Source organism: Gadus morhua, chromosome 15 (assembly GCF_902167405.1).
Source record: "Gadus morhua chromosome 15, gadMor3.0, whole genome shotgun sequence".
NCBI classification, from domain to species: Eukaryota; Metazoa; Chordata; class Actinopteri; order Gadiformes; family Gadidae; genus Gadus; species Gadus morhua.
This window is the reverse complement of record NC_044062.1, coordinates 14,700,999-14,726,098: the sequence shown is the minus strand read 5'-3', so window position 1 is coordinate 14,726,098 and position 25,100 is coordinate 14,700,999. Positions and strand designations below refer to the sequence as shown.

The 25,100-nt window shown below is 42.7% G+C and overlaps 2 protein-coding genes across 2 annotated transcripts; both read right to left on the bottom strand.

Annotated features, from left to right (window-relative positions):
* Nucleotides 1-277: 277 nt before the first annotated feature.
* On the bottom strand, nucleotides 278-16,369 carry slc18a2 (solute carrier family 18 member 2). Its single transcript, XM_030378847.1, has 16 exons — nucleotides 16,258-16,369; nucleotides 15,788-16,040; nucleotides 14,425-14,794; nucleotides 12,114-12,172; nucleotides 11,918-12,001; nucleotides 10,563-10,655; nucleotides 10,386-10,475; nucleotides 10,213-10,256; nucleotides 8,520-8,580; nucleotides 7,623-7,718; nucleotides 6,808-6,886; nucleotides 5,691-5,742; nucleotides 5,217-5,280; nucleotides 4,417-4,536; nucleotides 2,994-3,127; nucleotides 278-2,347 (listed from the first exon to the last, which is right to left on the bottom strand). Exons 1-16 carry the CDS (start codon nucleotides 16,312-16,314, stop codon nucleotides 2,240-2,242), a joined length of 1,764 nt encoding a protein of 587 aa, XP_030234707.1. The 5' UTR covers nucleotides 16,315-16,369; the 3' UTR covers nucleotides 278-2,239.
* A 3,963-nt stretch (nucleotides 16,370-20,332) lies between these two features.
* Nucleotides 20,333-24,569, bottom strand: kcnk18 (potassium channel, subfamily K, member 18). Its single transcript, XM_030379868.1, is given in 5 exon segments — nucleotides 20,333-21,940; nucleotides 23,823-23,870; nucleotides 23,873-23,906; nucleotides 23,908-23,966; nucleotides 24,065-24,569. Coding segments are annotated over 5 exon segments (1,209 nt in total). The 5' UTR covers nucleotides 24,276-24,569; the 3' UTR covers nucleotides 20,333-21,083.
* Nucleotides 24,570-25,100: the final 531 nt, after the last annotated feature.

The window sequence follows — 25,100 nt, the reverse complement described above, 5'->3', positions numbered from 1 at the left end:
CTCCCTCTCTCCTGTCCCCCTCCGCAAATCACGAGGCATCACGTACCAATCTCAAAGGGAAGGGTCGGATTTGTTGATATGTGAATATTCACGTTTAGCAGTTGAGTCTTGAACGATTAAACTGATCCAGACGAATCAAAGATGTCTATGACTGAAAACCACAAACAATAAGATATATACAGACAAAGAATAAAATAACAAATCCTAGAGCGAACAGTAGGCCTATTGATATTCCGGTATGTGGTGCCTGTACAGCGTCGTAAACAACGAATCCAAATCACTTTTTCCATATCCGTGGGTTGGGTTTTTTTTAAGCATACAACATTTAATTGAGGATACAACATCCCCTTTAGTATCAACATATATTACACAATCGGCACACCTCACGAAGCCACCAGGTCATCAAAAATCATAAAATATGATATAAAATATAGGATTGCTGTACTGTTTTGGTTCCTAAAAGTATCTCTTTGAATAAGGTAAACACAGATCAGAGAAGGCAAGTCAGAGAGAGCTTTGGGTTTCAAAGGCAAAATAAATCACTTTCTTTAATAAACACATCTTTTAAAACTGTGGAAAAAATGGTATTAGAAAACTGCCAAATAAATCTTACAGGGGAAATTTGAAACCGGATTATCTCCTCTGTTTTCTTTTATATTGTATATATTGTCTTACAATACTGGCCAGAAAATGAAGGCTTTTCAAGTGAGAAATTATAATTTTTGCTTCATCATACTACTTACTTTACCAATAATTGTAAGCAGTCATCCTTGTGCAACAGAGACTGAAATATATAACGATTAATGTATAATCTACGATTTTATTCAGACAATAAAAAAATCTTTTTTACTAATCTTTAGGCACAAATACTTCAATAATTAAAGAATATAGTCCTTGCCAATTTACTAATTTAACAGAAAATCTATATCAAATTGACTTATGCTTAGTTTCAATGTATGTCACATTATTGTGATCTTGAGACAAAGAAGATGAAAAATGTGCCTTTTTTCAATTTCCTTTCCTTCCATCAACAATAGCGCAGTTCTTCAATGTTTGAAAACTGCAGCCATGACACAATTTATCCATAGATAAAATCACATTAGCTGCTTCATGATGTTTGGCTCAATGTACTGCATGTGACAGCTGGCCAGCTTACATCTATTCACTGCAACAACCTATGTACATGGTACTTTTTATGTATGATATATTTGTACACCTGAAATATCACAGATATAAAGAAATAGCAGAGCGCATCTTTAAAATGTGTAAAGGGCTCGACTGCACTGAACTTAACTATTTGGTTATGCGTTTAGGCCTACTGTCAACTACGTTGTCATTCCTTTTGAGGAAATAGAAATACTCTGCAACCTACATAGGTTTTTTTCTATAAATAAATTAATAGCAAGGTGATTAGCTCAGTAAAATCGGCTACTTGCCAGAATTTATACCGTCACTGAAATTAGCTGATATAATGAACAACCTTTGTTTCTGGAACAGATTCGTTATCTTTTTTTAAATAACAAAGCCAAACTACACTCAACCATTGATTCAAAATAAATATTTATAAAAACAAATGATCAAATTTGCTACCTGATTCACAATTGTTTTGACATTTGACATTGGTTTATAATTTGTAAACATTGCTAAAGTTAAAACTGATAACGATGACCCAGAGGTGAAGTAAGATAAGTTTGTGTTTCAAAGATTATTGAAGGAGCCAACTCCTCCTTCATGAGTGACATCACACCACTTAGAAACCCCCTTAGAAACCTTAAGACAGCTCTAGAAAGCTCCTTAGGAACTTCCTTAGAAAGCTCCATAGTCGGCTCCTTCGGGAGCTCCTTAGGAACCTCCTGAGGAACCTCCCCAGGAACCTTCTTATAAAGCGCGTTAGAAAGCTCCTCAGGAAGCTCCACTTCTGACCTGCTCCTCCTTGCTGTAAGGCTATTGGCTGGACACTAACACACTGCGGGCCGCCGGCCAGCACCCATGGGCTTTTACACTGAAGAACAACTTTGGTATGGTCCGGTACGGGCGCCTAAACAGGATACATAACAGCAACGACAGACACGCAGACATTCACATAGAAACGGCTTTGCAGAGTAGTATGAATCGTGATTCATATCGCTTATCGATCATTTCCCCACTTTGTGTTCTTCTTCTGCCTTCTGAGATTTTTGTACAACAAAATATAGATCCTCTCTGGAGCGACCTGGGACCTGGGACCTGCGACCTGCTTTTAGTCGTAGTCGTCGCACTCCAGCTCCATATCATCCCCCTGGTTGTGGCACTCCTGTGTTGAGTATGACCGCGTCTTCATTGAGCAGTTACTGTCCATCAGGATGGCCTGCGGAGAGGAGCGCAAGGGTTTTAGAGGTCAGAAGGTCATCGGGAGGTTGAACCTGAGGTCGTTGAAGGCCCTTTACTTCTGTGACACCCAGAGCCCTGGTGACTGGCAAGGATAAGACACCCCTACAGAACCACCATTAGGGATAGAGGAATTATTGTGTACTTTTGTTGAACTTGAACTTTACTTGAAGTAAATTTACATAAATAAATTTCATATATTTTACTTGAATTTATTTTCATCTGTTTAAGAACTGTAATTCTCTTATTCTTCCTTAAATTCATGTTTACGTCCAAGATCAGTTACTCACTCACACAAAGATTCCACTCACTCACACAAAGATTCCTACATTGTGACTCTGCTGTCCTGTTCTCAGGATCCGTTATGCAGTTTCTCCTAATCTTTGTTGACAGAATTTTTCCTCTGTAGAATATTTGTTGAAGACAAAAATGAGTTCAACAAAACAAACCTTGGCCAAAATGACTTGCAACTTGATGCAACACTTTTTTAGATATATGGGTTTGCCTAGACACATTTTAAAGTTGTGCGTGACTATGTCCTTTCAAAAGTAATCAGTTGTTTGTGTCTGGGGGTGAACTGCTAAGTGAGGTGTTTTGGGTCAGGGAGTGAACGTTTGAATTCTCACTATTTTCTCCTCCTGTCCTGGGGGATTCCTGAGGAAGATGCAGAGAGGTGCAAAGAGGATGTCGATTATTCCGATAATGGTCATCAGCCAGGGGAAGCCGATGTTCTCTGCGATGGAGCCTCCGATGGAAGGACCTGGAAACACAAGGCGCAGAGAGGTGGGTCAGAGCAACGTGCAGGCTGGCACACCTCAGTTCATTAATGTGGTGAATTAAAGGAGACATGTTATGGTGTTTTCCCAACAACAAAACATAGTATTTGAGTTCCAGAAAACATGTTTTTGAAGCTGTTTGCTGGAAATAGCTTTTAGGAGAAAAATCTGTCTACCGCTATACCCCTCTGTTTCAGTACCTTCAGAATGCGCTGTTTCAGGTGTCTGCTTTAATGCAAATGAGCTGCTGCCCATTGACCATGAGCTGTCAGACTGAACCACAGCATGGAGGTGAAGGGATTGTTGCCGTTTGCGAACTCCTGGAGCTCTGTATCTATATTATATTATATATGGGTATTTCTATAATATTATATCCAATATCACGGCCAAAAGCTATGTGTGACTCGGATGATATTATGAATCATAAAGACTGCATCTGACGTCCTGGGCACTTCCACAACAAGTTAAAACTCGTAGTGGGGGATATATCGGCCATGGTTGAGAAGAATTGGGGGAAAGGAACTTTGGCCTTTCTGAAGTCCATGTACCGCGACATGGAGGAGAAAGGGATTGTACTCCTGGAGCTGAACTGCCTCCGAGTTTCCCCCGCCGGAGCTGCTCGTCGGGGTGGGGAAGGGAGCGGTAATATTCAACCGTGTCCCCTTCCTACGTAGGAGGGGGCGCCGAAACTGACTCGCCCGTTTGGTAACTGTAGGCGGGGTACTTTCAGAAATGCATATCTCAAAAACGCAAAGTTTGTTTTCAAAGTTTGTATGCGTGTGGGAGCACCAGAGACTCAAAACAACACCCAAAACCACAAATCCCAGGAAAAGTGTTCTTTTCATAATGTCCCCTTTAAAGGATGTAGCAAATCACCTAATTATATTTACTGAAAGTTAGAGTAGACTTGTTTTTGTAATGCAACGTGAACGCACAGACCAAGAGACAATCCTTAACATGAAATAACTTGTGCATGAAATAACTTTTGTTAGATAATAGGGTTAGGGCAAGGGTAAGGCCTTAGAGCTAGGGTTAGATAGTAGGGTTAGGGCAAGGGTCAGGCCTTAGAGCTAGGGTTAGATAGTAGGGTTAGGGCAAGGGTCAGGCCTCAGAGCTAGGGTTAGATAATAGGGTTAGGGCAAGGGTCAGGCCTCAGAGCTAGGGTTAGATAGTAGGGTTAGGGCAAGGGTCAGGCCTCAGAGCTAGGGTTAGATAATAGGGTTAGTGTAAGTGCTATGGTGAGATGATGGGGTTAGGGTTCGTTCCTGCTCACCCAAAGCGAAGCCCATGCAGAAGGCCACGTCAGCGATGGCGTACACACTCCCGTACACCGACACGTGGCGCAGGTCTACCAGGTATCCCATAATAGGCATCATGGAGGAGTCCACCATTCCTGTTGTCCAGACATCATCATCATCATCATCATCATCATCATCATCATCATCATCATCATCATCATCATCCCTAGCCTAACCCATTGATGATCAAAATATTTAAATTTGCATTGTAATTTTTGTTTTGTAGGTGTCACAAAGCAAAGTTCCTATCCCCCTGGAACCCCCCTGGAAAATGTTTACATACCCGTAGTAGGAAATTACCGATGTACTGTATACCCCTGTACCATCTAGCTCGCTATAGTATACCATCTAGTTTACTATAGTATACAAGCTTTTTGGATACAACCGCACCATTTAGCCCACAATAGCGTACCACTGTAGCATGTACCTCAATATTACTATACCAGCGTAAAAATCAAGCTCAATTTAGTAGACCACTGTAGCATCTAGCTCACTAATAGTATACCTGTGTGCCATCTAGCTCACTAGTACATCCCTGTACCATCTAGCTCATAGTATACTACTCTTCTGGATGATCATAGTATACCAGTGTACCATCTAGATCAATATTAATATAACAGTTTACCATCTATCTCGCTATCCACTGTAGCATCTAGCTTACTATCATATACCATTGTACCCTATAGCTTACCATCTAATACGACTGTACCATCTAGCTCACTCTTGCAATCCACTGGACCATCAAACTAGATAATAAGGAGTTTGGGGTACTCACCGATGGCAAAGCCCACCCCAAAGTTTGGAATTATCAGCCCGTAGATGTTTGTTGCAAATGGCACCTAGGGACAGAATCAGGATGTTGGGTATTTGTTATGAACCTGCATCTCTAGATTTACTGAAATGCAGATCCAGACACTATATAGGCATTAAATGTTGCATCCTATCCAAAGCCATTTGTATTTCACATTAGTGTATATCACATGATGCCAAATAATATGACGTTATTTGATATCATATTTAAAATAACCATATATTATTATTCATGACTCATATTAGATATAATGAGTCATTATTAAATCTGTTATAAATTATGCTGTGTGTCCAGCTAAGAATATGATGAATTTAGACAGTGGAGAATTTAGACAGTGGAGTAATTATTACCTTTTTAGAAATAATTGGCTGGATTTTTTTTGTACAATGTGTGTAGGACATCATCCATCACTTGGTGATAATCAAGTTTTGTACTTACGCAGATTACACTCAGCCCAACCACGAACATCCCGATCATAGCGCACAGCCATCTGGGCAAGAACAAAGGGTCATCCTGATTTGCATATCTCCAATACATTACTTCATTCATTCTACATTCTAATGCTTAATTTAATATAACTAATCCATAACTCATTATCTCTAATCCATAACTTAATATAATGAATACATAACTTAATATCTCTTTCATGACTAAATATAACTTAATATCTCAAATCCATAAATAAACATCTATAAAAATATCTCCATACCTCTTATACAAAACGTTATATCTCTAATCTATAATTAAACATCTTTAATAAATATCTCCATTCCTCTAATCCATAACTCCATATCTCTATTCCTTAACGTCATATCTCTCATCCATCATTTAACAAAACAATTTTATAAATTCATATCTCAAATCTATAGCTCCATATCTCTAATCCATTATTGCTCATTTTTTTATATATAACCCCATATCACTAATCCATAATTTAACACCTTTTACCTTTCATCTCTAATTCATAATTTTACATGTCTAATACTATCTTTATTTTGTGTGAGTGGCCCAGGAGGTAGAGCGAGTTGTCGGTTTCTTGTTGAATCCCCATGTTGAATCCCCTGGTGTCTCTGCGCAAGACACCTACCCTAAATGCTCTTGATAAATGGCTCTTGCCTTGCATGGTTGTCGCTGCTCTCTGTGTTTTTATGGTTGAATTTGAGGCAATATTGTTGTGGCGCTTTCAGATGTCACAGGTTTGACAAGCACTCTATGAATGCATTCCGTTTACCGTTTACCATTCATCTATCGTCATGAATCATCTTCCATCTAGGTAATAATTTAATGTCTCTAATCCATAACCTCATATCTATAATCCATAACTCTATAGATTGAGATTAAGCCATCTTTAATCAATAAATTAGTTGTTAAATGTCCGAATTTGTAGGAGTGGATTAGCGCCAGCTGAGAGAGCGAAACAGCGTGTTTTCACTCTTTAAGAGGAACTAAGAGCAGAGAGGCCCGCAAGCTGAGCCACGCAAGATAAGTAAGACTATTTGGAAGAAGGGAAAAAAAAACACAATAACAACATCTCAGAGTTAATTTCCCTTCTCACCTCCCAATCTTGTTAGCCAACGTCCCGAAGATGTTGGTTCCAATAAGGTAGGAGATGGACGCAGGCAAGAAGGCAACACCTGGACACAGGACAGATACGCAGATAGATCAGGGTGTGTGTGTGTGTGTGTGTGTGTGTGTGTGTGTGTGTGTGTGTGTGTGTGTGTGTGTGTGTGTGTGTGTGTGTGTGTGTGTGTGTGTGTGTGTGTGTGTGTGTGTGTGTGTGTGTTGAGGGTCCTAGATAAGTGTGCCCTGCTATCGGGGGCTTCATCTCTAAGCTGCGTGAGCATTTCCCGCCATTTGTAATAAAGAGCAGAGCACCTTCCCCCTGCCAGCACGCCTCGCTGTAATATCCTGTCGAAGGAACGCCATCGAACGACCCCCCCACTCCCCCAACCCCACCACTGCTCTATCAACCCCCACAATCACTAGCCGCTACCCCATGGTTTCTATTTATTTACTTATTTATCTGTTCAGGGTAGCTTCTCTCTGTTTAGATAATAGGCTGAGAAATAAAAATGAAAAGCGTTTAAAAGCTGCACCGGGTGGGGCTCGACTAATTGTCGTAGAGATATTAGATGGTAGCAGAACATTATTTCCTGAAAATAGCGATTTAATATTGTAATAAATGGGTCTTCATTGCAATAATGATAAAAAACCTTGGCTGAGGTGATGCATGTCACCTCTAATGTATAAAATATTAATCTATCACTCGATTTTTTAATATGTGAAATATCATATGTATACATACAGCATTATTATAAATGTGTGGGTTGTTCAGATGCTTCATATATAGCATAGGATTGAATGACATACCTAGCTGCCATTTCCGGGCACACATGGTCTCCATCATCCAGATAGGCAGGGTGGGCTCCATCATGGCTATAGCCATGTTCCCAAAACAGATTGCCCCTGGACGGACACACACGCACACGCACACACAGGCACACGCACAGGCACATGCACACACAAGCACACGCACACACAGGTTATGAACGGACATAATACTAATAATACATTTTATTTAATCGCACTTTACATCAACTTAATGACCTCAAAGTGCTAAAATGTAAAGGATGGACAGGGTGCACACAGACAGGTTAGAGCTGTGATCCTGGAGAGACACAGATAGGAGATGGAGAGAACGACAGGTGGTGAGAGTGATCAGAGAGACAGACAGGTGTAAGAGAGACCAGCATGTGATAAGAGAGACAGAAGGTTGGTGAGATTGATCAGAGAGACAGACAGGTGGCGAGAGATTTGTTTCATCTTCCGCTCTTCAATACCTCCCTCCCTCCCACACACACACACACACACACACACACACACACACACACACACACACACACACACACACACACACACACACACACACACACACACACACACACACACACACACACACAAATAGCCCGACATGTATGCAGCCTCACGTGACAGCTACAGTGATTTCAACACATACACACACACACACCACACTTCAGAAACCAATTCCACACACACACACACATGTCTGGCCTAAATCCTGGGATCAATGACACACCCTGGTTTTGTAGCGGTCATATCCCGGTCTTCAAGAACAAATCCTCAAAGAATACATAATAATTGCCTTACACTTCCTCTACATTAACCTCACTCTACACCTATCTTCACGTGCTTAGTTATATATTTGTACATATGTATCTGTGTGTCTATATATTTCTTTTGTCTTACCAGCTGCGATGATAATGTAGGGATCTTTCATGAGGTTGATCAGCGAGGTTCCTTTCTGGTTCTGTACGGGAAAAATAACGTTTGGGGCTACATTTAGTCTCTGTACAGCGTTGATTGCTTCCTTCCAAAGCGACTTTACAGGTGAGGCTAAGAACTATCCAAGCATACGAGCAATTTTGGAGCAGCTACCAAAAGTATAAGTGGTGCATGAACACAAAGTTCCTTTAAAAATTCAACACCCCTGAAAATGTGTCCTACATTTGAGATGCAATTTGTACTCTAGCTCTTCTCCTGTCTCAGTTCACAGCTGTTGTAGCAATACAGAGGATAGTTGGAGCTCGGCCAGCGAACCAGCAAATGCGTCATGGTGTTTTAAAATCTCTGTATTTGACACTAATAACTGATTGGGTGAGTGACTCCATTATGCGTCTTTGAACCACCTCAAAACCCGTTCACATGATAATCCCCTGTCTCACTCACTCGTTAGAGTCACATGTAGTCCTCTAGGACATGCTCATCTAAGAAATCCCAATCCTAGAAATGAACACATTTTAAATAACTTACAGTTTATTCAGCTGGAGTCAATGTTTAATGTAATAACACCAGGGCATGGTGGATTGTGTATCTTCTATTCCTGACCACAACATCTTTAGTGCATATACATCCATTGAAGGGTTAGCGGCATGAGGATTGTTTGAGGGCTTATAAGCTAATTAGTGAGCATCGCAGGACTCCTCTTAAACCCAGCTGGTTTATAATGAAGAGGAGGTTATTCTACTGGAGTGGAACTTTAATGGAATAACAAAAGGTCACGTTGGTGGGTTGTGTACCTTTCCTGATCCTCTGTCGCAACATACTCACACGGAACTCACCAATTAGCTTAATTAGCCCACAAACAATCTCCATGACACTCGCCCCTTGACTGATGAATACGCACTAACAATGTTGTTCTTTGCAGTTAAAACCCCAAGCTCAGATGTTATGAAAGGTGAAAATTCCTAAAAGTCCACATAACAGCCGGGGCCAATGATGTGACACCTCCACAATAGTGTCTACAAAAGGGTTTGCCTCTCACAACTTATTGTTGTGTGAGGTAACAAAAATGTTTTGATGGCTTCTAGGTTGCAGTATAATTATCAGGAAGATTTAAGCCACAGTTTTTCTTCAAGATTTTGCCGGGATTCAATTCAAATCATTCACCAACGACACAAGTAAAAATTGAGCTGCCTTTAACTTCAGACACACGCTTGAAGCTGTTATTTTCATACTTGAGATCCCAGGTTCAGACATTGAGCTGTTGATTCACACTCACCGTGTGTCCGTCACATACACATTTAAAGGCACAAATTACACACCATTACCACCCTTGAAGCCCCAAGGTCTGTCACAGGCCAAGCATGTGCATCAGTAGGTTTGCAGGCAACAATATATGAGACTCTACGTTTGAATCATCTCAAATGGATTTATGTGATCAACTCGCTAATGCATATGGCAGCTGCAATGATTTCCCTTCTTTATTGAGTCGGAAAATTAAAATTTTGCATCGCTAAATAAGTGTTTTAAGTGAGGCTTGTGGTAGTTCCTACTAGCGAAACTGCCCACCGCTTGAAACACCTTATTGCAGAGAGAAAACACAAAAGGCCTTCAGAAGAACTAGCTCTGACTAGGTGCAGAACTCGGGAGGACAACTCACCTCTGGCTCCACCTTGGTAGGTTGTAGAATAAAGAGCTGCAGAGCTGAAAATGCAGACAAACACTCATTTCAAAATAACACCCCTTGAGACAAAATCCTGCAATAGTCGTAAAGAAAAGTTGACACACAGAGATCATCAATATTCCGCAAGAATGATACCAAAAATAACCTACCTCCATCAAACAGCGCCAGAAAGGCCAAAATGAGAAACGGGGCGGTCTTTCCGACAAACTCGTACATCACACTGCCGAACGGTGGCCCAACTGTGTTAAAGAGAGAGAGGTGATGTTCGTCGATTGGGCCAGGCATTTTAACGTGTATTTAAAAGCCTGCCAGCGTTGTATACACACCTAGTACACCTAGCGCCAGACCGCCCAGGGCTATCCCAATAGCGTGACCCCTCTCCTCATCATCCGTGTAAACACTGGCCAGCATGCCCATCCCTGCACGACAACCAGACAGTCACACAGAGAGACAGCCGTCAGGTATCACCATGGAAGAGATCAGGCAGAGGATTATGCGATTATATTCATCAATTTCTAACATCTACTGCAACAATAGATAAATTGGCGCTAGAATAATAATATGCAAGAATAGACTTCTCGGTCTCGTTTTAATGCAGCCAATCAAAAAACAGTTTCTCTGTGAAGCAGTCCAGGTGGGTTGAGTGAGGAGAAAAGCTGTAGAAGGCAGAGGAATGGATATGGCTGTGGCTATGGCTATGAAGGAGCGACCTCTAGTTGAATGATATGATATAACTACCACCAATTTCTGGTGAACCCTGACCGGGGCTCCTGCGAGAAAGGTGTCTGGTGTACATTGACCCAGCGGTCAAAACTTAATCCCTGGGTGTCAGGTTCTGCATTGATCCAGGGCCGACCCCTGACAAGGCCAGGGACTTCCAGGATGAGACTGGGTGGTAGGTATGGACAGCAGCTAGGAGGGGGGTAGTTTCCTGGGGATGGAAATGTCTTAGGAAAGGGTTCAAAACATGGACATGAGACGCAGCATCCTGTAATACGGGTTTGAAATGGAAGGAACTGTGTCTCCCCTTTAATACTGGAGGACAAATTAGGAAGAGTGCCTCCTCATTTATATACTCTCCTTCATGACCAGGGCTTCCAACAGAAACATGGTGCAGGAGCTCCAGCATGGTCTGACTACTGTGGACATGCTAGGGGCTGCCAGGCACGTTCGAACTCTGGCTTGGTCCTCCAAGGAGAGGCGTTTTCTCGAGTGAGGTGAAGCATGGGGTTGCTTCCTGCCACCAGTGAGGTGCGAGTGGAGGTAATGGTGAAGCCTTTTGGAGGTGCTTCAGTATATAAGAGGAAGCCAGGGAGGAAGTGGATAACGAGATGTATGACCCCACACACCTTTGGGATTAGCCTTGGGGGGGGGGGGGGGGGGGAGTCCTGCCCATTAAGGGTCCTTTACAAGCATAGGGACCTATGCTTGTAAAGATATGTTCGCATAGCAGCAAATTCCGGGAAAAGAGGAGCTTGGCCTTCGATCCAATCACCCGGCAGGAGTATGAACCAAATTCTATCAAAAGTCTAGCCTGCAGGAAAAAGACATCCCCCGACACGTAAATTGCTTTCCAACCCAGGTGTTTGTGATGGTGTGTGATAATGTTTCTTCGAGAGATAAAATGGGGCTCTTGCACTGTTGTGATACTGAGACGATGAATGAAGAAGATCTTGCTCACCAGCCACAGAGGAGCAGGAGGAACCAACCCCCTGCAGAGACCTGGCCAGGAACAGCAGCGTGTAGCTCGATGAGAAGGCAAACACTGAACCACAGCACACACACACAGACAAATCATAGGCATTGATGTCAATGGCCCATACATTTCGTCATTGATAAAGGGTTTTGTTTGTGAAGAGATTTAGCGGCAGACTTACTAATAGTGGAGAGGAACATGATACAAAAGCCAATGAATATCGGAAGCTGGTATCCTATTCTGTAAGGACACAAAAATATGTTTTTTTTATATATATGGCTGAGGGGAAATCTAAACATAAAATTCATGCTAGGTCCCTAAAAAAAGCACTTGGCAGATTTCAGCTTGGGCTTCAGGTATGATTCATATCTTCATAATAAAAACACGGCAGAGAACACGAAAATCTTTAATTGAAATCGGATGTCTAAAATAAGCCAATCTCTGAGGATTCATGAGTGTTTGTACACAGCAAGCTGACATGCATGAGTTGGCTTGAACTGCCCTTTGTCAAGAGAGAAAGATGCTACAGGATAATAGGATTCTATTTTGTGCCTCAATTACAGCATATCTGGTTGCCTGGGATGTAATGGCTGCTTCCAGAGGTGTGCTCTGCCAAAATAACCTTCGTTCATAGCCCCCTATGGAGCTGTAGTACCTTAAGCCATAGCATTCTCTAACTATAGAACTATAGAACCATCACCCTTGGCACTCTATAGAACTACAGAGCCTTAGCACCTTCAAACAAGGCACTCTTTTGAACTTTAGAACCATAACCTGTAGCACTCTCGGGCACGGAACCATGTATTGAACTCTCTCGAACCATGCAACCTTTAATACAGACTTATATCCCTATGGAACCACAGCATTCAGCTATAGCACTGTCTACAAAATAGAGCCATGACACACTTAGCCATAGTACCCTATTCACAATTGAAACAACTCACATGTGACATAGTATTCACATCTCATTAAAACCACGTCAAAGGCACCCTGAACACTGTCTTCAACTACACCACCTTACGTATGGCATGTGACACAGCCATAGCACTCTCCTCACTATACAACCATATAACATTTACCCCCAATACTGTGTAGACCTATGAACCCTTTACAAATATCATGTCTCAATATGGATGATCCTATGATGAACTACCTTTCGAATTAGAACCATAGAGCCCTGCCAACCATAGCACTCTTAAACTATAGAATCTAGATATGTTAGCCATCATATTCCATAGAACCATAGAACCTTCCCCCATAGCACTCTTTGGAGAACTAAATAACCTAGATCCAGTACATCTTCTTATTTAGAACCAAACGATAATTAACCATTGCCCTCTAGAACTATAGAGCCTGTCATTCTAAATAACCTTAAACCTTCACCCCTAGCACTCTAGAACTATAGAACCTAGATCCTTCAGCCATCTCATTCTATAGAGCCATAGAACCTTCACGCAGTAATTTGTCTGTAAAGCAAGCTTTCTATCCTATTTCTTTTCCGAGTTCCTGTTCCAAATCTCATTGTTCAGAACAAAAAATGCATGGCACATCGTATGACTATTCTGTTCTGAAAAGGCTGCACAGAGGGATATCTATGGGAATTATGCAACTGAATATAAAATATTTCTGTGTAAAAGGTGGTAGATTATATTGACATTTATGTTAAAGTTCACATATGTGTCAACATACATGCACGCATGCACAGGCTAAGAATGATCACATGCACAAACACATGCACTCACGCAAGCACACACGCACACACACCCACAAACACACACGAGTCACATGATTGATTCAGTAAGGGGAAAAAAAATCATTTTGGGAATCATTTTGCTCTGTTTGATTCAGTTGGATGTCTGCTGCTGAAACAGACATGACAGTATATGGCCACAGAATAACATTACACAAACATTGTTATTATACACAACATCTGATTATCCTAAACAGAACATAGAGAATGGAGTCTGTTGTTGGTCTTTCTGTCCAATTTCCTGTAGATTTGCCTTCTGATAAGAAGTTTCCAGAATACTGTAAGGAACACTGACTGGCTGACTGTCTGGCTCGGATGGAGAGGATCAGAGTAAACCTTCTCATTCCGTATATTTTGTTAACAAGTCTTTTGCTGTGACTGTAAGCTACAATTACCCCTCCAGGTTACTTCTTTAATTTTTTTTTTTATAAAAAAACATTATTGTCTGGAACACACTACTGTGTGTGTGCGTGTCCGTGCAGTGTGCATCGATAAAGTAAGCGTAGTTTGACAGGCCCTGGTCGTCAACAGTTAACGCCTGGGAGAAAACGGTCATGTTCCAAGAGCTTGAAACCTGTCTTAAGAGTCAGCATAGCCTATTCCCACTACACAGGCAAACGGTGTTACTAGTAATCAATGACATAACACACACAGAAAACGGGACGACAACGGTTTATTCGTGTCATTAGTATTTCTGAACAGTTTGCCACAGAAACACAAGCCTGTGTAAAGTGAACCCTACCTATTGGTCAGTGGCCCGATGAAGGGGTTGGTGATCAGCTGTACAGTGGCCTTGGAGGCAAACAGCAGCCCCACCTTGACGTTCTCATTAAGTAACTTCTTGCTGGAGTTGGGGCAGTCGTCACCGGGCTGGGGTGTCCAGGTCACCTGTGTCGTTGGGGCTGCGGTGTTTGCAATGGAGAGAGGGAGGTTCCGGTCGGAGGAAGGCTGAGCTGTGGTGTTCCCGCCGGTAACCTGAACGGTGTTGTCATACAAGGAGACGATGCTCTGGAAGCTGCCGGGGCCGCTGCTTTGGGGCGCCGGTGTGCTGTTCCTCACCACGGGGACCGGGGTATCGTCCATGGTGTACAGGTAGCTGGGGATGATGGGCACTGGCAAGGCGGGGAACACAATGAGGGGTTCAGTTCATGGCTGTTATAATGTTTAACGCTTTAGGTCCTACTTCTGTTGTTGTCTTTATCTCTTTCTTCCCTTTTTCCCTTTATTCTATTTATTCATATTTAATACTTTATTTGACTCACAACGAAGGAAATTTCGATTCCAAATCAGCATTAGACTTTTTATGACGAGAAAGACAATATTTGTTTGATAGATTAATGGGTTCTGTTCAGTTTATTTGCACAATTACACACATTTCCGGCTCTGCGGTCTCTGATAGGCTATATTACATGTTCGTTTTTGTTGATATAATAAAAATAACCTTCCAGTCTATTATAGATAATAACTATTAGTTTAACCGGGGAAACTGAGAAAATAATCCAAGCCTTCGGCGCCTTTTGATAGCAGCGACGACCCCGCTCTGTCTAATTACACCGCGCGCGTCCGTGCGTAATGGAGCGTCAGATCGAGCTGTTTCGGTTGATTTGTTCGGAGAAAAAAGCACAGACCATCATAAAAACGTTCACAGTTAGGTTCTAAGGAGGCTGTGTCAAAAAGGAAAATATATTTATATTTATCACACCATCAAGGCCATAGTTAACCCTATGCGTAGACGTGCGTAATGAGTCTGCTAATAATGCCTTACAAAAATATTACTAATATATCCGAATGTCTTTAATAATAAGTTATAAAATACCCAATCTTAACAAGGTAGTGCTTACAGATAGAGAGCATGGGTGTCCTAGGCAGATAATTATTATAAATGAACAGACGCTAAACGAACCATGCAAAATAGCCAGTCGTAGTGGGGACAATAAAATGGTCCAATTTGTTGCACAATATCCAATTATATCTCGTTTATGGTGCAAGATTTTTACCATTCTAAGGGCTTAAGATTTCCAAGTGCGCTTAATATTAACACAAACGGTCTCCTCATTTAGATCAAGGGTATCGAATAGGTGAATAAAATGAGGTTCCCTACGTACCGACCACTGTGAGAAGCATGTTGTCCAGAAGCAGAGCGACAAAAACGATGAAGAGAATTAGTTTCCTCGATTGCCTCTCCTCTCGGAGCCATGTTATCAACTTGAGCTGCCGGACTGCGTCTAGTATCCCCATGACTGCAGTCCCCACGGGAGAGAGCGAAGGAGATGTTCGCCCTTTGGAAAATACACGCTTGTCCGCTTCTTTTGGAGACAGAGGGCGGGAGTCAGAAACCTCAAGAGAGAAGCACACCACCTGTAGCATAGCAAACACCATTAGGAAATGTATTCTACCTTAGCCGGATGAAAATGGATATCATAACCTTTGCTCATGAAAAAAAACATTGAATGGGTCTCATAATAGGCCTAAAAAGTTCTGCGTAAAAGTCCACATAAGTTCATGGATTGCAACAAAACATTTGAACGTGTAATGACAGAAACCTGAGGATTTTTTTTTAAAAAAAGAATCTTACCTTACATGCGCACAGGCTTATTCCCTTTTTCCTCTGTTGCACTGACGAGAGACGCATCAGAAGCCGTCCCTACTTGACGGGTCCTTGACGTCATTCAACCTTTGTGTGGAGTAGACTGTTCCCGCTACGCAGACTGTAGCACAATAATAAGCAAAAATTGGCCTTTACGATTGGTCTTCTTGACATACACTGAATCATTTCTACTAATTTCATTGCCCTCCACGTGTATTCAATATGAGATTTTATTTTGTCGCGTCAATATCAGATGACAGCTTTAACCTATTTTTTGAAGTTGGAAAAATGTTTAAAAAGTTCCTATAATTACAGTGGGAAGAGGTGAGATAGATTGATCAATTGGCAGTAGCCAAGCCTCTTATTTTTTCCCTCGAATAAAAAAAGATTAAATAAACTATCAACGGATCAATTGAACATTGGCCATTAAAGTTGACGTTTTTTTGCTTTCATAAATCCGAGTTGGAAGCTTGTGAAGAGCGTGCTGATCCTGTTGCATGACTCAATGGATCCATCTTGCGGTGAGTTATGATCCCTACATCTATTAGATATGTTTTCGGGACAAATTTGTATACATTTGTCTTGACTTGACTATCGGTAACTCTAAGCCCCAATCTGTCCCATACCCAACTATTCATCTATACAAATGAACAGTGTATTTGTGCAAGATTTGTATAGAGCTTTTAAACCAGGCCAACACTGTATATAAGAACTTGTTCTTAATGATCTGCCTGGTTAAATAAAGGTAAAATAAAAAAAACTTTGATCAAACATCAAAAGAGACCATGACGGTAATCTTTCAATTATTGAGGACTCTGCTTTTATGGTCCTCATTGCAATTTCTAAAGGTGAATAAAGCCTAGATCTCTTTGACAAGAAGACAGGAAAAGCAAACCGATAGGAGCATGAATCATACCGTTGTTAATAATGTAGCAAAACAAACAAGAACAATTTTCTTAAGGTTCAATAATATCAGAAGGAGTAGGCTACGTTACTACTCTGTCTCTGAGGATAGTCTCCTAGTGATTTTTAGCAGTGCATTATCTACAGCCATCAAATATGTTGCTCCACAAAAAAAAACGCATCTTGGTTCACTGAAGACACTAGTACCCTGTAGCGAAGCTGCAGAATACTATAACGTAAATAGTGCTCAAATCAACTTGAAGCCCTTTCATTCTGTATGGCATGACAGCCTGCTCATCTCCCAAACTGCATTACTTCCAGGAACGCCTACTTTGCCAGTGTAATCAACATCAATAAGAACTGACTCAAAAACATACTCAGAACGTGGGCTCCTCCCTCTCAGCATCCAATTAATCGAATTATTTGAACACAAAATCTAATCCATTAGTAAAGAATTGATGCCTGTCATCTCCATCTGACTCAGCCAGCACCAAGTGTCCACCCTGAAGCAACCCTCCTGCAGTCCACCAAAATCTCTTTGGCTGAACTTCCTTTAATTTCTAAGGTACTGGAAAGGATTGTAGCAAACCAAACACCTGATGTCACCTGATGACGAACAACCTATTTGAACCATTTCAGGACTTTCCTTTCCACTGAAACTGCTGTGACAAGAGTGACAAATGATCTTCTCACGACTATGGATAGCAATGAAAGCTCTGTTCTAGTGTTGCTTGACCTCAGTGCTGCCTTCGACACAATCGACCATGGTATTCTTCTTCATCGTCTCGACCACATGTGGTCGAGACGATAAAAGGCAAACAGGTCCACAGGCGATGCATCGCCCTCACCCTCCCACACTGCCCTCTCCCACCTGGAACAGAGGAACACCATACTGTGAGAATGCTGTTCATTGACTACAGTACAGCATTCGACACCATTGTGCCCTCCAAAGCTCGCTGTGAAGCTCAGGGACCTCGGGCTCAACACCGGCCTTTGTGACTGGATTCCTGAGCTTCCTGACGGGCAAGACCCCAGGCAGTGCGGATAGGAACGCCACATCATCAACCCTGACTCTCAAGACCGGCGCACCACAGGGCTGCGTGCTCAGCCCTCTCCTCTACTCCCTGTTCACCCATGACTGCGTGGCCAAACACAGCTCCACACCCATCGTGAAGTTGCTGGCGACACGACCGTCATAGGCCTGATCACCGACGGCGACGAGACGGCGTAACAGAGAGGAGGTGAGAGCCCTGACATCTTGGTGCAAGGACAACAACCTCAGCTCAACCTCAGCAAAACTAAGGAGCTGATTGTGGACTACAGGAAGCCACAGGGAGCCGAGCACGCCCCCATCACCATCAACGGGGACGTCAGTAGAGAGAGGTCAGCAGTCTCAAGTTCCTCGGGGTCCACATCTGTGAGGACCTGACCTGGACTCACCACACCGACGCCATCACAAAGACGGCGAGACAAGCGGCTCTTCTTCCTCCGCAGGCGCAGAGGTTCAACATGGACTCAAGGATACTCTGCAACTTCTACAGGTGCACCATAGAGAGTATCCTGACAGACTGCATCACCGCCTGGTACGGCAGTTGCTCGCCCTCAACCGTAAGAAATTACAGAGGGTGGTGAAAGCTGCCCATCACATTACCAGGACGGAGCTGCCATCTATGGAGGACCTCTACACTCAGCGCTGCAGGAAGAAGACTAACCGGATTATTAAAGCCCCTCATCACCCCAGTAACAAACTGTTTCAGCTGCTCCGTCTGGTAGACGCTACCGCAGCATCCGGGTTCTCGCACCACCAGACTAAGGGACAGTTTCATCCACGGGCCATAAGACTACTGAACCTCCTAAGCTACCTAGCTCACCACTATGACACTTTATAACTTGCCACTTTAGAACTTTGACACTTTATACAAGCCGACATCTGGATAAACACGTCTGTTTATATTTTACATTTATTCATTTTGCATTTAGGTCCTGGTCTCCTACTTGTGTTCCTCTTATACACTTACTTTTTATTATTATTATATTTATTTTTTTATTATCGAAGTCTCAGCTTTCCTACTTGTGTTCCTCATATACCTTTACGTTCTCTTATATTGCACTGTTGGAGGAGCCCAAGACTAAAGAATTCATGCCAGCGAGCTGCTCTGTAATTGTTGTGCAATGACAATAAAACCATCTGAATCATGAATCTTGGCATCAAAGGTTCTGATCTTCGCTGGTTAGAACTTCTCACTGATATTATATCCAGTTCTTTGTGATGGATCAGACCTCAAAAAATTGCAACTAAGTTTTGGCATCCACAAGGGTTGATCCTTGGTACACTGCTTTTTTAATGTACAAGCGTCCTTTTGGTGATATATCCACGGCTACGTAATTTGGCTTCCACTGTTATGCTGACAATATTCAAATCTATATTCCTGATTAACTAATCTTGGGGTTACCTAACTCTTCTACGAGAAAGCCTTCCGCGGCCTGGTAAGACCGCTGCAGCCCGAGAGACTACTGACTAGAATGAGAAGATCTGGGCACATTTCTTCTAATCTCACCTCTCGACACTGGCTCACTATAACTACCATATCGGATTTATTTGCAACTGCTGACTGCGTGGCTGGGTGTCAGTGTCTGTATCCTACTGTATGAACGTTTCTAATGGGGTTGATGCATGTTTGTGGAGTCACTAAATAAGCAGTTGTCTGTTTGTTTTATGTGCACCTCACCCTTTCTAATTCATTATTTTGTTTGTTATAGCCTGAGGCTATGGTGAATTGAGTGGATTAATCGGTTAATTGACTAGCGTCCCATCACCATGTACCATTTAATTTTTATTAACTAAATTATTTAAAATCTTTGCTTGTTTGTATGCCATAAATATATGGCCTGTTAAGCCCTTTGAGACTGTACGTGTGATTAAGGGCTATCCAAATAAAATAGAATTTAAATTAAATTGAAGCCACGTATCATTTGATGTCAGTCTATTTGCATTAGGCCTCATAAATGAACTCCACTGTTACCCCCTCTATCAGATGTTATTGAGATAATGGCCCCTTTGTATTGGATAGATAAACTGACATTTGCACAACTCATGGTAAGAATACATGTAGAGACCTAAATAATCGACCTCCAATGAAACATACAGGAGCTTAGACTACTATGATATATGTTATTTCAAATGTTTCAAGTATCCTCGAGGAAACCTCAGGCAGGTATGCAGCTTTTGGCAAATGCAAAAACATGCTCGTGTACGTTCTTTGTGTGTGTGTCGGTTTTCAACTTCATGCTAGTTACACGTCAGTCAGCAGTGGAAACAAGCCAGACAGCGTCTCAAATTTGCACTCAATAGGACCTTGGGAGACCTTTGTTCTTAGGTAAACCATGGCACAGAACTCCAGTGCCTCAGCAAGATTAACACAAGACAAGGCCTCAAGCACAGTGCAGTTATGGTCCCAACTCATAATGACACATCAAGCTATTGGAGATGTCGTCATCAAATCCAAATCAAGACATATTTTAAACAGCCCCCTCCCTCAAAATCCTCATTAATGGTTTCAAACATATTTGACCCCTGACCCCATTTTTATGTTAGAAAACGATTGTGACCCGTTGTGTGTCCATTTCCGTGCCACATGTGTTTTTAACCCAATCGACATCTGTGATTGATATCAATGTTGTGAAGTATTTAGCAGTAGCTTGCTCATGGCTTGAAATCCTTAGTTTGCATATGAGGGACATTTACCCTTCACGTCTTGTTTTCAAATCAGAAATGCATCATCAAATATTTAATCAAACAGCTGTAATTATAGGTCGGCACTCTCTTGTGACCCCAGATGCATCTCAGATGAGCCCACCGCCCGCCCCCAGGGCTGGGAACCACTACGTTACTCCATTTGCCAGTACTTAGACTAAAGGTAACCTTCTGATTGGTCCATCATCTCCTGGTCATGCATGGTGACCACATGGCCCCGGCTCATGAAGCGGATGCAGGTGTGGTAGAAACTGACGATGCGGGTCTGGCCCAGCTTAAAGGCCATTGACATGATCGCCATGCCGACGATGATAAACAGCGAGGTGATCATGAAGTACTTGGGGTGTTTGGGCACAATGTCGCCGAAGCCGATGGTGGTGAGTGTGATGAAGCAGAAGTAGTACGGGTCGAAGCCCTCGAAATCTGTCTCCCACAGGGGCAGGATCAGTCCCCCGAGGAGGATGTACGTCACCACCACCAGCAGGATGAGCACGAAGGGCACGTCCAGGCCGTCCATGTTGGTCCCGATGCCCGAGAAGTCCCACATGGCGCAGTCCTTGGGCGGTCTGGGCATGCGGTCCAGCTCGGGGCAGGACAGGCTCCGCAGGAGCGGGCCCCGGCAGAGGAAGTTCTCCCGGGCCAGGATCTTTTCAAAGATCTCCTTGTTGCTGTTGAGCTGCGTCAGCTTCTGCTTGAGGTCTTTTTGGTTCTGGAGGACCTGGCCGATGTCCATGGGCTGGCGCATCACCGCGCCATGGCTGAACACGAAGGTGCCGTCCTCCAGGGTGTGGTGGGTCTCCTCCCACGCCTTCTTAGAGGCCTTGTTGGGGGACCAGGAGCGGTAGCAGAGGGCTTTGCCCAACTTGTGGATGCGTCGGTAGGCACGGGACAGCAGCACAGCCAGGACATCACCAACGTCGCTCATGACCAGAAGCATGAGAGGGATGCCCACCATGGCATACAGGATACACACCACTTTACCCAGCAGGGTGACAGGGTAGATTTCTCCATAACCTAATGTAGAGAGGAGGGAAACTGAGTGGATGGTATCAAGCCTACAGACCACCAGGTCTGAAGGTAGTCTAATCTTTAAAGGCAGTCTTACGTTTAAAGGCAGACCCTTTTTTGTTTGTGTTTGATCATGCATGGCTAGAGGTGATCTTCATTTATATTTGGTATTGCTGCCACCTGGTGGAACATTTCTAGACCTCACCAGGACTTGCATATTTTCCCCCGAGAGTGTAGCAATTTAAAAGTTTGTTTGCACAAAACGGGTCAGAAAATAAGCTTGGCCATTCGCCTTAATGAACACAGAAAATGAATGGATCAAAGAATAAGCAATTATATAGTTTCACAACAAACATCGCAACAACGCAACAAAACTTTTTTTGAATAAGTGCGCTTCTTTTTGCACAAAGAAAACACCGAACTGAACTTCAATAACAATGATTAGATAAATAAAACCCAATTAAATAATTTGATACAATAGGCTTGTAGATTAGATAACGTTAAGTGTCTTCCGGTCCAAAGTGGCTTTCTCTGGTCGCCAAGCCATTAGGCTGCTGCCCAACAATATCACGCAGCCAACTAATGCATCGTTACAAGCGGTTACACTCCTACATGAGTCATCGTGTCATGTATACTTCCCAAGAAAATCCCAATTCAACACTCAATATCAACCATTTCCTACCGACGCATCCACAACCATTTCAAAGTAATATATATAAACTTTTCATTAAAAGCCACAGATCAGATCCAACTTTCTTTAATCAAAATCTGGTGGGCAAGCTAGCTGAGCGATCATCTCGATGTATCATGTTTATAAAGCACGGGTATAGGCCTGTATTCGTTTCACACTGTATCCACAACATAGCCTACTCTCTATTTCTCCTAGCGTCTTTCGCGTCTCAGCTGCAGACTAGATGCTCTAGCGAGGTCAGGGCTGGTGAAGTGAATGCTCCGTGGTCACCAGCAGGCAGGGAACAGCCGCCACCGCACCGGCGGACCTCCCATGACAGCTGGCGGTACTGACACACAGATGAAGCTACAGGGCAAGGCATGTTTACGGCTCGTGTTTCTAATTCGGGCCAATTATTAACAGACTATAATAATAGCCTATTACTTTAACACAGAACCCCGCAAATTGGTGATATTTGTTGCCTGAAGTTTGAGGAAAGCTGACCCTGTTTATCCGCGTGCAGAAGAACTAGCCAAGCTATACAATTTCTTGTTTTCAATACATTAGTTTCTTCCATTCAATAATTGCGGTTGTTTATATCTAAATCGGAACATAATAAAGACCCTGTTTTTCCCTTGAACTCCACCTGTTTGCAGTTCTCAGCGCTATGGATGAACAGGGCAGTGAATATGCGTGGTTAGGCTGCCGCATAGATCACATATTGTTTTCTTTTAACCAACAATTGTGTTGTTAAACTTCAGCCGAAGGCATAGTATCCTATGTATTTAACAACTGGAGCGACACTTGTAATTAACAGCATTATCTATTTCAAGGTATTTAATGTTCTTAAACCCGGTACACTACCGAAAGTGTCGACTCTCATGTCGTGTCAATGTTTTTGACTGAAAAGGGAGTTAAATCTCAACCAAGCATACCTCACTCAGGAAGCTTTCCATCAACTAAATAATAGATGGATCCAGGTGGACTTCCTATTGATTAACAGTTATACTCGCTTCACACACAATTTACTCCAGCACAGCATTAATCGTTCATTTAAACTGCCTACCTTTTAGTGGAATGAAAGAAGGGTACGGTGAGAGCAGCATCCCATGTTTCATTCAAAGCTCATTTACTTTTATTTTGTTAATGCTTGGACTAGTCGATCAGTCGATTCAATTTGATCAAAGGAAACGTATTCATTCCATAAAACCTACTTACCAACTGTTGTGAAGACAGTGCAGCAGAAGAACATGGAGCCAAAGAAATCCATCTTTCTGGATATTGCAGCCAGATGGAGTTGAAGCCTGTTTTTGATATTTTGTTCTAGTTCCACCACCAAATCTTCTTGCGTATGCTTACTGTCTGAAAGGGATGCAGAACCAAGAGTAATAGCAAAAGAATATGCACTGTTATTTTTTATTGTATTTTAAAGGGTTGTAGCTATGTTTAATGCTACTTACTGGTGATGTTCTGTACGATCTGCCCCAGGAACTCGTGGTATTCGTCAGTTGAATTGGGTTCCTTTCGACCTTCAATGTTCTTAAAAAGCAGCGCTCCCAAGGCTGCATATCCGACCAAGGATAGGCTGAGAAAAAGGTGCGGGCAGATCTTCCAGAGGAGCACACAGCATGGAGCTTCTCTGTTTTTGCCAGCCTTCCGTGGGGCCGACATCTTCTCGTGTCTTCTAGAGCCAGATCTTCATTCACTCCCTGCTAATGGCTTTCTGGTCATGGCCAAAGAGACCTATGTAATGGGCTCGGCACAGCCCTCACTCGCTGGAGGCACTAATGGTCAGGCTTCCCAGGATGCCGTGGGCCGCTCTTAAGGGTGTATAGACACCCTATAGGCTAGATCTAAAGTGACAGCTCACAGCTTTAAGACATCATAAGACATTGCTCTCCATATTGTTTCGATTTAATGTTCTTGTTTGTTATCGAGAGATTGGTAAAGCTATGTGGTTGTGTGGTTAGGGGGAGAGGAGCAATGAGAATGACAGGTGCAGGGGCGGGGGGGGGGGGGGGGGGGGGGGGCTCGCCCCTGGGCGTTGAACAACTATCATACCATTGCCCTAGACTGAAGTGTAAAAATTCCCTCCTTCCTGTCTAGCCTATAGTTGACCTCAACTGTCTGTAATGTTTGCATTAGAGTTTTGTCTTTATATTGATCTAAGTTCAAAGACCCACTCTTTGAAATACCAATATCACTTTGGCCGTGGACACAAAGGGTTGCAAAATAATAATTGCATCCGCCTAGAACCAATCTTCCACTGCGCCATAGGATTGCTATAATGTAAGTTCTGGACCGCTGTCAACTTATTCTACTTGAGTCGGTTGAGAATCAAACATGAAGGCCTACTGAGCCTTGTGGAATAATCTTGACACGTTTCAAACATTTACACTCAACTATAAAATATAATGTGCTACAGTGTATTGACATGTTCATTGAAAACACTTGGACGAAATACCCCCCCCCCCCCCCCCCCCACACACACACACA